Here is a 14,991-nt window from a genome sequence, read left to right as displayed (position 1 = left end):
CTGCCCTGCCATGTTAGTGAACCCCATTCCATAGACTCAATCAAGAAACAGCTGGGCCAAATCTTCAGATCAATGAGCCATCTGGCCCCAACTGAGCAAGACTGGCAAATATTCCACCTATTGTTCACATTTAACATGATAAATGTGATAACATGTTCTTACCATGGAATCTCAATGGATTGGTGGAGACCTACTTAATCAGCAATAATATGATAATCCCCCCAATACTGGGCTTCTAATGCAATTCCTAGCACCATTCCAGAACTGTGTTGCAAGCAGAGCCTCTGCAAGCTAGAGATTCTCAGGCCTTGGTGTTTAATCTATCAGGTACTGTATCTGCAGCTCAGTCTGGTCTTTCCTGGCTTTCCTCCATAATCAGAAGAGTAACAGTTTTAACCTCTGTATGTCCTGGCTGCTGGTTTATACAGGAATTTCTCTCTGCCAGATCCCTACTCATCTCCGACTGACCCAGTACAGTTTTGTGTAATATCTAGTTAGAAGGTTGATTTATTGGGGAAGAACACCACAGGAAAAAAAACAAACTTTGGTCGAGTAAAGGAAAGAGCACTTCCTCTTTCCTGCAGTGCCACAGTTAGACCACGTGTTCAGTGGTTAAGATTGCTGACAGGAAGCAGGCTGACCTGCTATCAAGGGACACACCAGCGGACTGTTCAATCACAGCACTGAGAGCCCCGACATGGGGCTTTTTCTGGACTTGTCAAGGAATTCTCAAGTGCGGAAACACGGATGAGAAAACTGAATAAAACAGTTGCAACAAGGCAGTATGGTCAGTACCGCCCAAATTGACGTTTTATTTTGTATGACTGGATAGTCACAGTTAAACACTTCCAAGTTCTTCTAAACAATGCGACTGCTTCAATTTTGTTAAAAAATGATAGAAATCAATTTAGTAAAAGAAAGAAAAGATCAAAAAGGTATAATTCCTTTAATCTGCCTGCAACTGAACAGCAATTTTTTGTAATGCTCTACTAACAATAATTAATAAGATATAATTCCTTTAATTATACATTAAAGGAATTTCATCACAGCCCTAATTAATGCACTGCTTGTAAGTGCAAGATTGCTCTCACACTCCATCGTGAAGCTGATAGGGAAGGGCAAACAGAGCAGGACAGGACAGCAGGAGTGCAGCCTGTTCTCTTGTCTGCCTTACTCAGTCAGCATACTGCTGGCCATCACTCATGGGCAGTCAAAGGGGTAATCTGCACAGCAGCTGGAGGCCATGAGTGCTCAGAAAGCAGTGCTTAATTACAGCAACATGTCTTCCCGTAGAGAACTGATATTTCTGTCTTGGTGACTTACTTTATAGAGGAGTCAGAACATGAGACGAGTTACAAATAAAAGGAGGCCATTTGGCCTGTGTGGGTGTCATTAGTTATTAGATCCGAGGATCTTGTCCAGCTATTTCCTGGAAGAAAGCAGGGTACTGGCCATTACTGCTCTAGGCCCCACAGCTCTAGTGTACACGTATGGAGGAGGACTGTACCTGAATGGGCGAAGCCTGGCAAAGGCTGAATCATGGGCGGAGCTCCGTTGGCCATTGGGGGTACAGGTGCAGGAACCGGTGTCACCACAGGGGGCGACATTCCTACCACCGGCAGGGGAGCCATTGGCACTGGAGCAACTCCCGGTATCCCCGGCATGCCAGCCATGCCGCCCATTCCTTCAAGACAGAACGGTTTAGACCCCAGTTATTGTTTCAGAAGTGAAGACGGCACAAAGCCATCTGCTCCAGTGTAAAATCTCCTCCACATTTTCAAAGGAACACAATAAAGCTAATCTTCTAAAATTGGGAAAGGGTGTGCCTAAACGTAGTTTTTTTTACCAATGCACGTTTAAATATTTTGGTTACCCTAAAACGGGCAAAACAGCAGCAGGGTTTGCTCTATTATCGAAAGCTTTGACATTCACCCCACTAATTCACAGAAATCGGACTCCACTAACTTTAGCCATTCTTGTCTGGTTTGGAAAGGAGACAAGCCTAATACTCCCTGTGATTCAGAAAGACAGAATCAGGAAATCATGAATGAGATGAGAGTCATGAAACAGAACTGGATGTGAAGAGCTGCCAGTCACAGCCATCAGGTCGTTACCCCACCAGCACACCTGGTCTGGCCTCATTGAGAAAGAAATCCAGTATATGACTCTCAGGATCAGAGGGAACAAGACGATAACCAATCTTGACCTTTCAGGGTCACCTGCCCCTGGCGCAACAGAGAGACTCCTTAAGCACACTTTTCTCATTTTACTACAGAACTTTTGTTACCCATCTGACTGTCAGAAAAGGAAATAATGGGATGATATTGCAGAACTTTTATCTATGCAGTCATAGGCATGAAACAAAAGACTAGAGACACCATGTAAGTCACTCAAGACACAGGCTGAACGCCAAAGCTGCCTGTGGATCAACCAAACAAGGCTTTGGTGAAAGTCTTGTGAAAGTGTCATGCAGAGCGAGTTTTGAAAAGAAAGTCATCGTCTCTCATATTCTGAAAACTTGCACGCCTGCGCTTAGCCAATGCCTGTCTTTATCCTGCTCAGAAAACCACAAAAGAAATTGCTCAGGGAACTGATTTTAGAGTTACTGAAAGATATTCAAACAGTTCATTTTGACAGCGTAACATCAGGAGGTCGTCTCTCCACTCTGCAAAAAAAAAAAACTGTTCCGCTAACAGCATCTTTATTACTATTGGTGAGGCTGTCAAGTCAGTAAATTTAAAAAAGATGTACAGTGAAATCAATACAGTTTAATAAAATTATTATTTCACCTAGTATCAGTCAACAGCACTTCTAGAGATGAGGGGTCAATACTTCAGCCTGTGACTGTAGAGACAGGATGCAAAGAAAGTCAAGGTGTCACATGCTGTTAAATGCTTTATGTTCTGGAGCCTGGCATCTTGTTCTTTGACAAGCAATGAAAATTTCTACAGCGGACATGAAAGTAGGATGATGCGTTGTGCATGCTAGCGAACACTATTCCGGAACTGCGCCATTCCACTCTTCCCAGACTGCTCAGGCCCAGGAGCCTGCACTCACCGAAGGCCGGGGCCGTGGGGGCCGTGCAGGGGGGCTGCTTCATGACGGGAGGCAGCGAGGGGGGGAGCGGGTGGCCCTGCAGCTTCAGCTTGATGAGCTTCATGGCGATGGAGAACTCGTGCAGGTCCATCTTGCCGTCGTTGTTCAAGTCAGCCAGCGCCCTGGGGAACGCGAGGGCGTGAGAGAGGGGCTGCGCTCCGCATCTCGCCACAGCCAGGCCAGGCGGAGCAAACGACAGCGCCTTTCGCTTACCGGCGTGGTGCGAGGTGCGAGCCTGAAGCCTGGGAGTGCCCCCCAATGGAGCACGACCCATGATGAAGATTTTTAAATGAGTATTTAATCTGTCTAATTTTCTTTTAAAACTGCCTCCCCCTTGCCCTGTGAGGCAACGTAAACTTCGCTCTTGCGCACAAGTTACTGTCGCTTACCTGGACTGCAGTCAAAGTCAAGGAAATGTTTCTGAAAACCACATTTGAACTTAAAAACTTCATTTCCACACTTAGATATCATTACAGTTCACTCACAGGTAAACATCTACAAAGACTGGGCCATGAGGAAAAGGGGGAGGCATTATCTTCTGGAAGAAAACAAGTTTTTTTCAATACATGCAGGCCTTATACGTAATGAAGGAAATACAAAACCAAAAACTAGATTTTTAGTGTATAACAACAAATAGCCTATTAACAAAATTAATAAACAGTACAGGAACAAAAGCTTTCCAGTGAAACCCTCTGCCCAGTGTCTGGCTCCATTAGGATTAAGCTTGTAACAGCATTAGATGTCATGACCCAGATAGTGGATGGCACATTTATTACAAGGCTTCAATATTAATCTGACTAACAGACAATCCAGGAATGTGGATCACTGTACCTAATGGCCATGATGGAAGGGACCAAGGTCTTACCATATCTGTGCAAGAATGGGAGGGGGCAGTCCAGACTGAAGAAAGAAATTCCTAGCCTGATCACCTGTTTACAAAAAAGAAAGGATTCTTAACACTTCAAAACAGCAACTGTCATTTAAGTACTAAAAAAGGGCAGGAGTTAATTGTGTGTTTCAGCTTCCTGAATATTACTCAAAGATGAGGCAGATATTGAATTCTTAATAACATTTGATTATCAAAACACACACAGCATCACTACAGTCGTGGACTGAACTGATGACTCTCTCCAGGGCTCAGGTCACACCAAGTTCCTCCCAGTCTGGAAATCAAAGAATTCTTTCAAGTGACTCGTTTCAAATTAAGAGTCTACAAGGTTTACTAATTCAAGTTTAATTTTAGACAATGTCTGGTTTCCAGCAAGAAGAATACCGTCTGACGCTGAAATGGAACAGAAAACCCTCACTAAAGACCCTTAATATCCCACTAACTACAATGTGAATCCATACACTCCAGATCCCATCTGTAATTTACAGCAACAGCCAGAAGTATTGGCACCACGCAGCTTAAACTTGATGGAAAATACTCATTTCTATCTGCTAGAATGAAGATGTGTTGGACAAACGTAGAGGAGTCATCACTGCCAACAAGTACAGTTTTAACAAACAAGACGGCTGTGTTATAACCAACAAACTAGCAAATAGCCAAGCTTCAGATACAGTGTAGAAATACCAACGTAATCAACCCTGTGGATATCCCAAGTTTGAAAGCACAGCAGTTTGTACACAGTTTATGAAGAAGACTGGATCAGTCAGTATAGGATTTAACCTTGCAGATGCTTTTCATAAACCCACACCATGTGGAATGCCCGTTAGTGACAGACAGGCTATCTAACTTCGAACCAATAGCCGGATGTGTTGCTGAATGAAAGCCAGGGATATTGAGCTTAGTCCCCACAATATTCTGCTGTGGCACATAGAGCTAGCACCCAAGTTTGTTACATGGATGTTCAGCTGATGCAACATCAACCAAAAAGACATCACTCCCCTCTAGTGGCCTGAAGAGGTATCTGCTGAGGGTGTGGTTAACACTTCACACACCCTGTCCCCAAGCCAAGCAGAGCAGGGACTTTCCCGTTCTGCAAGCCTATCAGTAGCACTCCTTCAACCTTGGAACAGTTTTGCAATTGCAAAATCACCTCCCCTCCCAATACGTTCAAGTCAGCTCTCCTACAACCGATTCATTTTTAGTCCAGCAATGCCAGTCTTCAACACCGAGGATAATGTTTCTCACTTGAGGATAATGGTTTCTCACTGGCAAACCCATGTGTTGTGCCCATGTGTGCTATTACTAACTGTGGCAGCATGATGATCTATTCAACAGGCTGTCCTAAAAGAACAGAACTGGGTTTTGGACAGGGCAAGAAAAAGCATTTGAGATATTTATTTGAGAAGAGCAGAACTAACTGAACACCATTCATAAAAATAGAACACCATTAGATAAAACTATAAAAGCTTTCCACGTCAAAATGTATGCTTTGTAAACACTTAAAAGAACTGCAAAACAATTCCAGCTTAGTTCTGTTTTAGCCACCTCTGTCACCAAGTAGCTTACAGTAGTTAATGTATCAACTTCATGACTTCTGTCCTACAACTATCACAGTCTTCATCATGTTGAACAGGGAAAACAGGCACACAGCAGACAGGCTTCAAACCGTGCTTTAAACCGCGCTCTGCTGACAGCTGGATAGTGAGCCACTCGAAACGCAATCTTCAGCCTTCGACAAGGCGAAGGCAAAGCCACTCTTTCCAAATCAATGTTCGATAGCAAATCTTTCACACATGGACTGAAAAGCCGTTAAAAAGGCATTTTTAACTGTCCTCCTAAGTGTAATTCTCAGCTGAGCGTATTAAGCAACACCGATGTCAGTGTGTGAAATGGTGTCCGTGGACAGGGCTTGCTTCTCACACTACAGGAGAGACGTTTATCCATTGCAGCCTGGCTGCATCTAGGCTCCTCCACTGGTAAAACAAGCACTCAGGGAGCAGCAGGTCGAGCGCCATTCTCCAGCCTGGACTGCATTAGCAGAACTCCTCCATCAGGGAGCTGCCTGGGTGCTGGAGTAACAGTATCAAAGCCCTGCTGCCTGCCGGATGCTGCGGACAAGAGTCACGCTGCCTCTTGTAAGCAATTTGGAGCAACGTGCTGAATGGGCAGTCAGTCCTGGTGTCGGAAAACATGTGCCCAGTCTACGGTGTCCCCAGCCAGTCCTGGTGCTGGTTCTGTGACCAGTCAATCAGGTAAATCAGGAATTTCAGAGCTAGAGAGTATTAAAGCTCGTGGGAGTTCAACATCTGTATTAAACTTTAAAAAAAGAATGAAGAAACGGACTTGCTTTTCAATTGCTGCCGATAGCACAACAGTACAAAAGCCTTTTTTAGAAGAAAAAGATCCATTGTTGACTCAGTGTTGATATTTTTATCTGCTTCTCGTCATTCCAAAAGCCCTTTTTTCTCTTAGTGAACTGCAAAAGGTCAAGTAAAGGAAGTTAAGATGTGCAGGGGAAGACTAAATTCAGCATGAATGAGTTACAGAACAGCTTCTGGCGATGACCCCACGTGCAACATAAAAATATCCTCTGGCCACAGGCCTGAACGCTGCTCTCGTGTTCCCTTGCCTGCATCTAGAGGCATCTAGACAAAGAACAGCTGGGGGAGCTGTAGTAACAACATTTTTATGAAACACATTTATTAGAAGACCAACGATACTCCAAGTTATCACCCAGAAATTATGCATGATTTGATTTTGTGTCCATTTCCCCGTTAATCTCAGAAACGGGATGTGTAAGCTATTGCCACCACAGTTACTGTGCAGCACATGACACTTAGCGAAAGTCCAGAGCGTAACGGGGAGGAAGGGACACGCAGAGAGCTGCCTGTCCTGAGAAGGTGAACGCTAAACCGCCTGCCTTTCCTTACCGGTGATGAACCCTGCAGTGGGTTTTAAGCTGTGGAACTGCTGGTCATGTTTGGCCCGCTCCTCCACGGTGATGGCCCAGAAATCCAGGCCCCCTGCGAGGAAAAAAAACCCGGGAAAGGCTTAGCGTCGGCACATGGCGGCCACTCTTCCGTGTGGCCCCCAAACGACACTGCTCTCAGGAACGAGCTGCCAGGGTTTGAGAAATACAGCGGTATCCTTCTACATGTGAAGCTACAGATGTTTATGTGAACATTTCAAGTTATTTTTTCGGTCTGTACTTAAACTCCTGACAACCTTCTTTTTTTTACTAAAAGGAAGCCTCTCGTCAGCTTTCGGGATCCATTCTTTCACACGCCACTCCTTCAGCGCTAGGGTGTGGTATGAGCCGCCTTTAATCTACTGATCTCGTGTAAGAAGTGGTACCACAGCGAAAAGTCCTTGTTATTACAGGAAACTGAAATGCCAAATTTATCCAACTTTTAACTTTATAAGTAAACTGTATATACAGTGCCTCGCAGTATTTCCCCCAATCTAATACAATCCCATGCTATTTAATTAAAAATTATGTTAAATTATAAATGCCAGAGCAGTGAGTGAAACTGCACCACTGTTGAGCAGTGAAGTTTGTTGAACTGGGAATTCAAGAGAATGGGACGTAACTGGAAGGCAGAGAACAGTTTTGCAAGGCAGTGCAGCTGGTGGGCAAACTGAATGAGGACCATGAGAACTGGCCACTGTGTGAGCACATCCCTGCTCACAAAGACATACTGAGTGTACTACATCACTAGGCCTCCTGGACCACATCAGGGAATGGTCAATTCTGGCTCTTACTGGGGCCCAGACTTGAAATAAAATCAAGGAGCCATTTCATTGCCCCAGGGGAGTGGGGGTAATGCTTCTGTAAAGGCTCTATGAAATTCTATAGATACAGTATCTCATGTCCAGTGTCTTTACCATCATTAAAAAATAAAAAACCTAGGCCTAATTTATAAATAATGTATAAATGTTTAGATTAAATAAATACTTCAGATGAAAAGAAAAACAAAACAGTGTGGCCTTCTAGGAGATGCAGGACTGAAGTAAGCAGTGAGCTACAGGAGAGCAGGGCAGCTTTCAAAGACCTGAAGATGTGTTCTGTCAAATCCTGTACGTTTTAGATTTGCTGTTTATCTTTCATATACTGAACAAAATGGTCCTTATTTAAGTTAGATGGCAAACAATTTCTCCAGCAAATACCTTTCATTTACGTCAAGATGCTTCAAAGTTGCTACATAAACTTTTATATATAAAGTGTGTTATAACTTGTATCTCCTTTTATTACCAACAGACAAATATGCAAGAATACATCAGTTAGAACTTCTTAAGAAGGTTTTAGAAGTACAATGCAGGTTTACCGTCAATTTGAACACGGTCTCATTTTAGAGTGAGGGCCTTTAAAAAATAGATCTGTGATTTTGCAGGTTAATTTCAACAGGTCCAGAAGTGTGGGCCTTTTGAGAAACCACTACACTAAAAGTGTAAAGGAGGCTCAGAAAGTAAAGATCCACTTGCAGTGGAGCTAACCAGCTTCTGTTTAGAGGCAAACCGGACTTTGTTTTTACCCCTGGGAGTAGTTTGTACTGCCCACCACGGACAGATCGCAGGCCTGCTATCAATCCGTTTATCACAGTGTCCCCGTACGGACAGGAATAATAATCTAATGAAAAAATGAGCCCAATCTGGCCAAATTCTTTCTCATCGGCAAAGCCGTAGACTGAAAGAGGAAATTTAGCATAAAAGTATAGGCCAGACTCCGGGAGGGCAGGCTGAGTCAAGGTAAGGAAATACGGAAGCTGAAAGCTCACAGTGTAAAGAGAAGAGGATACATTACTAGCCAGCAAAGCTAAACACCTGCCTCGAGGGGCCAGGTTACCACTTCAGTTACAACTTTCACTTCGCTGTGCGCCTGCAGGCCGAGAGAGGAGAGGGTGGCAGTGTGGTCCTACTTAGGCAAACAACGCCCCCAAACATGGCTGCGGAACCCCTTTGTAAGAGAGCAAAACAGACTTCCTTTCAAGGGAAAAAAAGGCACCTTGGTTCACTAAAGAAGGATGGGTACTCACCTCCGAAAGGTGTTGGAAACTGAGCCATGATTCTGTCAACTTAAGCAGCTCGGCAGACGCCTGCAAAGGGAGATGAAACAGATTGACTCTCTCGGCCCACACATGACGCAGACATGCGCAACAGCTGCTCTGGAAGCCAAAAGGAAAGTGCCATAACTTAGATGAATAGGTTATAAACTAGACACAGACAAAAAATAATATTCTGATACAAAAGTGTAGTTTGGGACGTGGTCACAAGCAAAATCAGAATCAAGCAACATGACCAGGGAGCTGAGAAACAATCCTTCTAGCCACAAAGTGGGCAGATAGAACAAAGACGTGGGGTAAATTACTTTTACTGCACTGTTTCCATCCCATTAACATCATGCTGTAAGAAACAGTGGGAACTTGGGGGCTGAAAATACTTTTTAATTAAGGAAACTGATGTCAATTTTTACTCTTAAACTCTGTAAACAAAAATCTAAAAACCTGACTGTGTGCATCTCTCTATTGCATTTGGTTTCTAAGTAGCGGAATAAAGTCTCGAGCACACAGGACTCCAGGATGCTGTAAATGACTAATAAAGTTAATTTATGGACACACTGGTATTACAGATGTAAACTCTCCCTTTCCTACATCTATGAATGCCGGATTTCTCACCCCCACCTTTGAAAGAATATTACAAATAGAAGTCTCACAAATCGCAGGTGCTGTTCCCCCACCAGTAATCAATCCCTGCTATTGTTCACAGAGATCTCAGAGAGAGAATAGCGACATGCTGTTACAGAACACAGGAAAACCTGCTTCAAAAGTTCTCACTGCTGACATTTTAATATTAAAGAATTAAAACCACTCGCTTCTATGTCTTTTGGATAGAAGACTGAATCAATTCCATGTTTTGTCCACATCAGGCCACCCATAAGAGCCCTGTTAAGAACAGGAATGTTCCATTAATAATTGATTACGTTTGCTCCGGAGTCAACAGTAATCGGCAGTCAGCGATTCCCCCAATCCAATCTCATTTTCAAACACACCCATGCAGTCACTGGTCTTCTCCTCAGGACACTGTTTTTATACTTCCAGCGGCGTTTAAACTTTACTCAGCAATGAGCACCGCCCTCCCACCCACCGCTCCCTAGAGCAACCAGATGTTTTTTTATGGGTCAGCTGAAGTGTGTTCTGTCCGGGAGTTCAGCACCCCAACACTGCAAACATGCGGGCCAACACCAGCTCTCCTGCCACGCTGTGGGGGCCGAGCAGAGCCGAGAGAAACTCCGGAGCCGGCACAGCCTGGCTGCTGTCAGCTGTGACCAGCTCCTCCTCCCAGCTCGGAGCACCGCGACTCATGAAGGAGAAGGAATTCTGCAGCGTCTGGAGGGCGGCAACACTGTCCCTCTGACACCCTCGGCTGTAAGCAGCTGCAGCCAGTGCCTGCTGCACTTTGGCCACCGTTCTGCCACGCACAAGTCATTTGCAGACAAACAGAACAACTCTCGGGAAACATCCTGATTAAAGACAAATCACTTGATCTCAAAGCCAAGCACCGAAGGCAACTGGTGACTGTGCCGTCGCGTGCTAGTTCTCTCTCTCACAGGCCTGTGCCCCCCCCTTACGCAGACAGTAACATGGTTTTGATCATGGTTGCTTCAACAGAGCACGAAAGGCAGAAGTCCTGCCTCTCAACCTCTATGATCTTTAAGTCTATGTTAACTTTTATGTTCAAATACACTTCACCGACCAACTTGTCCATAAGGAGGACATGTGAAAATAGCTCCTTTTATAAAACCAAGTACCGAGGCCTTAGCATTTTGTTATATCTTCAAAGTGGAAGATCACTGATTCCGCTACCTTTCCTCACTCACAGGAAACCTATGTGAGCTTCTCCTAGGTATCACCCACCTCCTGCAGCCTGACATGCTTTTGTCCTATAATGTATTCATGGTGTACTCTATAAATGTGGAAGCTGTACATGGCAGGAAACTGGAGAATCACACTTCCCTAAGTGGGAAGCCTTCAGTCTCAGTCTTCACCAGCTACTCAAAGCTACTGTAGACCCAGTGGCAGCTTGCCTCTCCAGCCTGATGATGCAATGTTTTCAGACAATAGCCACTGAATGGCACTACATGTAGGAGAAGACAGCTGCACCCAGGTAAACCAAACAAACCCAGCTGATTTCATCTGTTTCTACTGGTGTCAAGTTTCTGAGATTCCTGCACAGGAAGCTTACATGGAAACGCTAGCACTGTTATTCGCAAGGTCATCAGCATGCTACTTCCAGGTGCAACCGCACTCCAGGAAAGAGAGCTAGAGGCACAGGGATCACAACAGCAGCCCAACGCAAACCTGCTCCATCCAATCCTCTTGCACTGCTGAAAACACGGCTATGACAGACACAGTGCATCATTTACGAGCTAGACAGAACCACACAAGGGAGTACTGTTACTTTTCTACACTGCTGGACTTGGAAAAAAGTGCAAACTACTGGAAACAGCAGGACAGTTCCCCCTGGCCTTATTTCTGAACTGGCTCTGCCATGATGCGTGATTTCACAACACAAAACGCTGACAACAGCACTGAATTCCAGCACAGAAGGACCCTAGTAAAAAGCTTCGCAAGATTTACAGGCTTATGCAGAACACTGCTGTGTTCACGTCCACGTGAAACCCATTCGATCTGCCTGAGATAGCGAAGCTCAGAGTCACTCTGGGAGGGGTCAGAACGGCACAAAATCCACGTGATTCACACTCACTATGACAGAGCAGCCAAAGTCACTTTCACTGATTACTCAGCACCTTACTGACTGGCTGGCTGGCACAAGAGGAGAGAAATTCTTCACAATCACTAGAGTCCTTGTGTTTATTAACCCGGCCCTCATCGACAGCGCTTCCAATTTAAAGCACAACGGTCCTTTTAAAAAATCACACAACACAGGAAAACAAATCAATCCATAAACCAGCTTTGCCATACTAAAATCAAGTGATTGAATCATTATAATGCGCAGCTCTAACATGTTGGGAGAACTAAAGAGACTGAACCCCACTGGAAAAGCTAGCTATTATGTTTTTCAGACATCTTGGGCGCCTAATAGTATACGAGCTTAACAGAAGTATATAAAGGCAGCAGGACTGAGAGCAGAAACGGACACAGCTAGTCAGGCCTACACAAGCATGGCCCGCGTGTGCACGACTGTGTGTTTATGTGTGGGTAAGTGTATGCATGTGCGCAAGCATGTGTGTGCGTAAGAGCTAAGCAGATAAAACGGCCAGCCCTCCCCTCCCCCAGCTGGATCTCTCGTGATTCACAGTGATCTGCATTATCCCCACCGTTTACACAAGCACGACTCGCGTCAAGCGCTACAGCACAGACTGCGATATCCGAGTGCATGACATCGAGGCAACTATAAGCAGCACAGGGTCTGCACAGCAGCACAAGAGAAAAATCCCGTGAAGAATGAGAGTGTTCCTTTAGACAAAAGAAACTGATGACTGGTTATGCGTCTCATGACTGTTGCACGTATACAGATTTTGATTAAAGGATTTTGGCCACATTTTCATCAAGTCAATAATGATTAGCTTGACTAGACACAGGTGACGAGGTGGTTTAACCTGCTGGATGTCAGGCTTGGCGAGAATCCAGAAAGACTCACAATCTGGGCTGTTCATACTCATCAAGGTGAGTGACCCAGTAAGGTGTTGTGTTCAAGCACAGCCTGTCAGTGAAAGGCCTCAGACAGGAGGATCACAAGTCTTGACACCTCACCATGAATAACACGGACAACCTAGTTGGGCCAGGTGTAGCTAAGTAATCGAGGACTAGTCATTGATGTAGTGCCATGCATCATTCCAGCAGACCAACACACACCCTCATGTACCAACAGCTGTCCTGGGAGATGAGACTGTAACAGTTATAATGTGGATGTCCTACTTGATAGGCCTGAACCACTCTGGACAATTGGCTCATGACACGTGGTATCTTAGGGTCAGGCACCAGCAAACAGAAACATGCATCATGTGCAGGCAGAACGAGAGGAACAGGACAGAATTACAGAGGACTGGATCTGTAGCCTGGTGCCGAGCACACATCTCAGATGTACAGGGTGGATTGTTTTGCACAGTGAAGAGACCCTACTACCTAGAGCCGATGTTGTGCAAGATGTTGCTCAGTACTGCAAAACATTTCATGGAAACCAAGTAGACATTTCATCTCTCCTTCAACACTGTCCAGGCAGAAAGCCAGCTGTTCTAGGGACAACAGCATGGTCAGTGATTCTTTTCTTTGCTCTTCTAAACATACCGTATATTGCAGTTGGCTGTATGTAAATGTGGTTTTCTTTACCAGTTGATTCAAGGTATCTGTAACGTCTGAGTATCTGAGAAAAAAAACATGTCAGAATGACTTACTGCCACTGAGAGGGGGCAACTCTCTCTGCCTGGTTTCCTTACATCTCTGCGTCAGATAACTGCCCTTTGAAACTGCCCTTTCTGGAGTACATTTCTGATAAATGCAGACCAGAAACTCAACACAATTTGCAGCAGTGAAATTAAAGGCATAAAGATGTGATAAAGGTAGTGGAAACACATAAAAATGATAAGAACGCGCTGACTAACCAGGAGAAGAGGAGGGGCGTTGTGAATTAATCCTCTACACAGGCACACAGCCTTCCTTCACAGGAAGAAACACCGGGAGGCAAAGGCGACGATAGAAAACCAAAAAAATATCACAGTGTTGGAGGCCAAGAAATAGCTTATAATTTTAAATTCTAAACGGAGAAACACCCTCATCCTCTGGCTGGATATGTATAGCATTACCTGCGTCACAGCAAAATTCCAGGAGTGCCTGTGCTCCCACAAGTTTTTTTTCCAGATCTTGGGCTATCCCAGTCCTTACTTGAGCAAGTTGTGGGTACTGGGGGCTACATCCCTTGTACCTTCAAAAAAAAAAAAGCTTAACGAAACCAGCTTAGTATCTGTCTGAAGCTTTAAGCTACAGCCAACAAGCTTTCCCCTCCATCTAGACACACACATGCTCACGGGCCCATCTGGCCTGTTTGATAGTCAGTTCTTCAGTAACCCAAGAATCTTATCCAGCTATTTGCTGAAAGAAAGCAGGGGGATCATCTTCAACAACATGGCTGGGTAGCTTGTTGCTTCCCCACACAAAACACTCAGTTAAAGGAGGACCTCCTGTTCTCAGATTTAAATGCACTTTCACACAGTTTTCACTTGTGTCCTCTGCTCCATGTCTCACTGTTTACTCTGAAGAAATATACTGGGTTTATTTTGTCAAGGCCTTCGAGGATTTTGAATACTTGTATCAGGTCCTTTTGTTCCCAGTTCAAAACTATAAAGGTTTCCCCAACCAAGGTTTTTTCCACTGTCACTGTTGCATCGAAGGGCACTCACTACAATTCACCAGGAGAGAAGGCCGGCAAGTTCGGTTTTGTGGATTGTGATGTCAGGTTGGACAAGCTTTTGGGAAGCCATAGGAACCAGTAGGGTTCTAGACTTATAACTGGAATTTTGTGGGTTCAAAACCCAGGTGAAAAACTGCTGTTGTACCCTTGAGTAAAGTACTTCACCTGAATTATTCCAGTAAAACACCCATCTTTATTGGTTCAAATGTAAGTTGCTTTAATAAAATAAAATAGTAACAGTTAAGAAAATAATATTAAACGTGGAGTTTGCTGAAGAGAGGCTCAATTCCCAAGGGCTGAGATCGAGAGTCAATGCCAAGTCTGTACAGAGAGATCGATGTGTGCGTGTGTGTAGGTGAGGCAGGGGCAGAAGCTGTTAGAAATCAGGCTCAGGCCTCATCGGCACACCCACAGAGCACTGCATCTTCCTCCTGCCAACCCTGGCTTTTTAGGAGGGATACACACCGCCTCCACTGAGTGTGAGGAGCCAGTGCCCGACTTCAGCAAGACAGTAAAATTTTGTACTGTAAATTCCTGGCATTTTGGAATACTGCACTGCTGTAACCAAGCAAAATCTGTGT

The 14,991-nt window shown here is 44.7% G+C and overlaps 1 protein-coding gene across 3 annotated transcripts in view; it reads right to left on the bottom strand.

Moving 5' to 3' along the window:
• itsn1 (intersectin 1 (SH3 domain protein)) overlaps window positions 1-14,991 on the bottom strand; it is a 93,541-nt gene that overhangs the window by 55,532 nt on the left and 23,018 nt on the right. For 2 of the 3 annotated variants that reach the window (XM_088914880.1, XM_088914882.1), the window contains exons 2-6: window positions 9,019-9,078; window positions 6,916-7,008; window positions 3,962-4,025; window positions 3,058-3,218; window positions 1,508-1,684 (exon numbers count right to left, since the gene is read on the bottom strand). In XM_088914880.1, coding sequence (XP_088771006.1) covers window positions 1,508-1,684; window positions 3,058-3,218; window positions 3,962-4,025; window positions 6,916-7,008; window positions 9,019-9,046 — 523 coding nt within the window. In that variant the 5' untranslated portion in view covers window positions 9,047-9,078. Of the gene's footprint in view, window positions 1-1,507; window positions 1,685-2,789; window positions 2,833-3,057; window positions 3,219-3,961; window positions 4,026-6,915; window positions 7,009-9,018; window positions 9,079-14,991 lie in introns of those variants that run through there. The other variant, XM_088914883.1, reaches the window with a different exon arrangement.

This window comes from Atractosteus spatula, chromosome 4, assembly GCF_055471065.1.
Source record: "Atractosteus spatula isolate fAtrSpa1 chromosome 4, fAtrSpa1.hap1, whole genome shotgun sequence".
In the NCBI taxonomy this organism is placed as follows: Eukaryota; Metazoa; Chordata; class Actinopteri; order Semionotiformes; family Lepisosteidae; genus Atractosteus; species Atractosteus spatula.
This window is presented reverse-complemented; position numbering and strand designations above follow the sequence as displayed.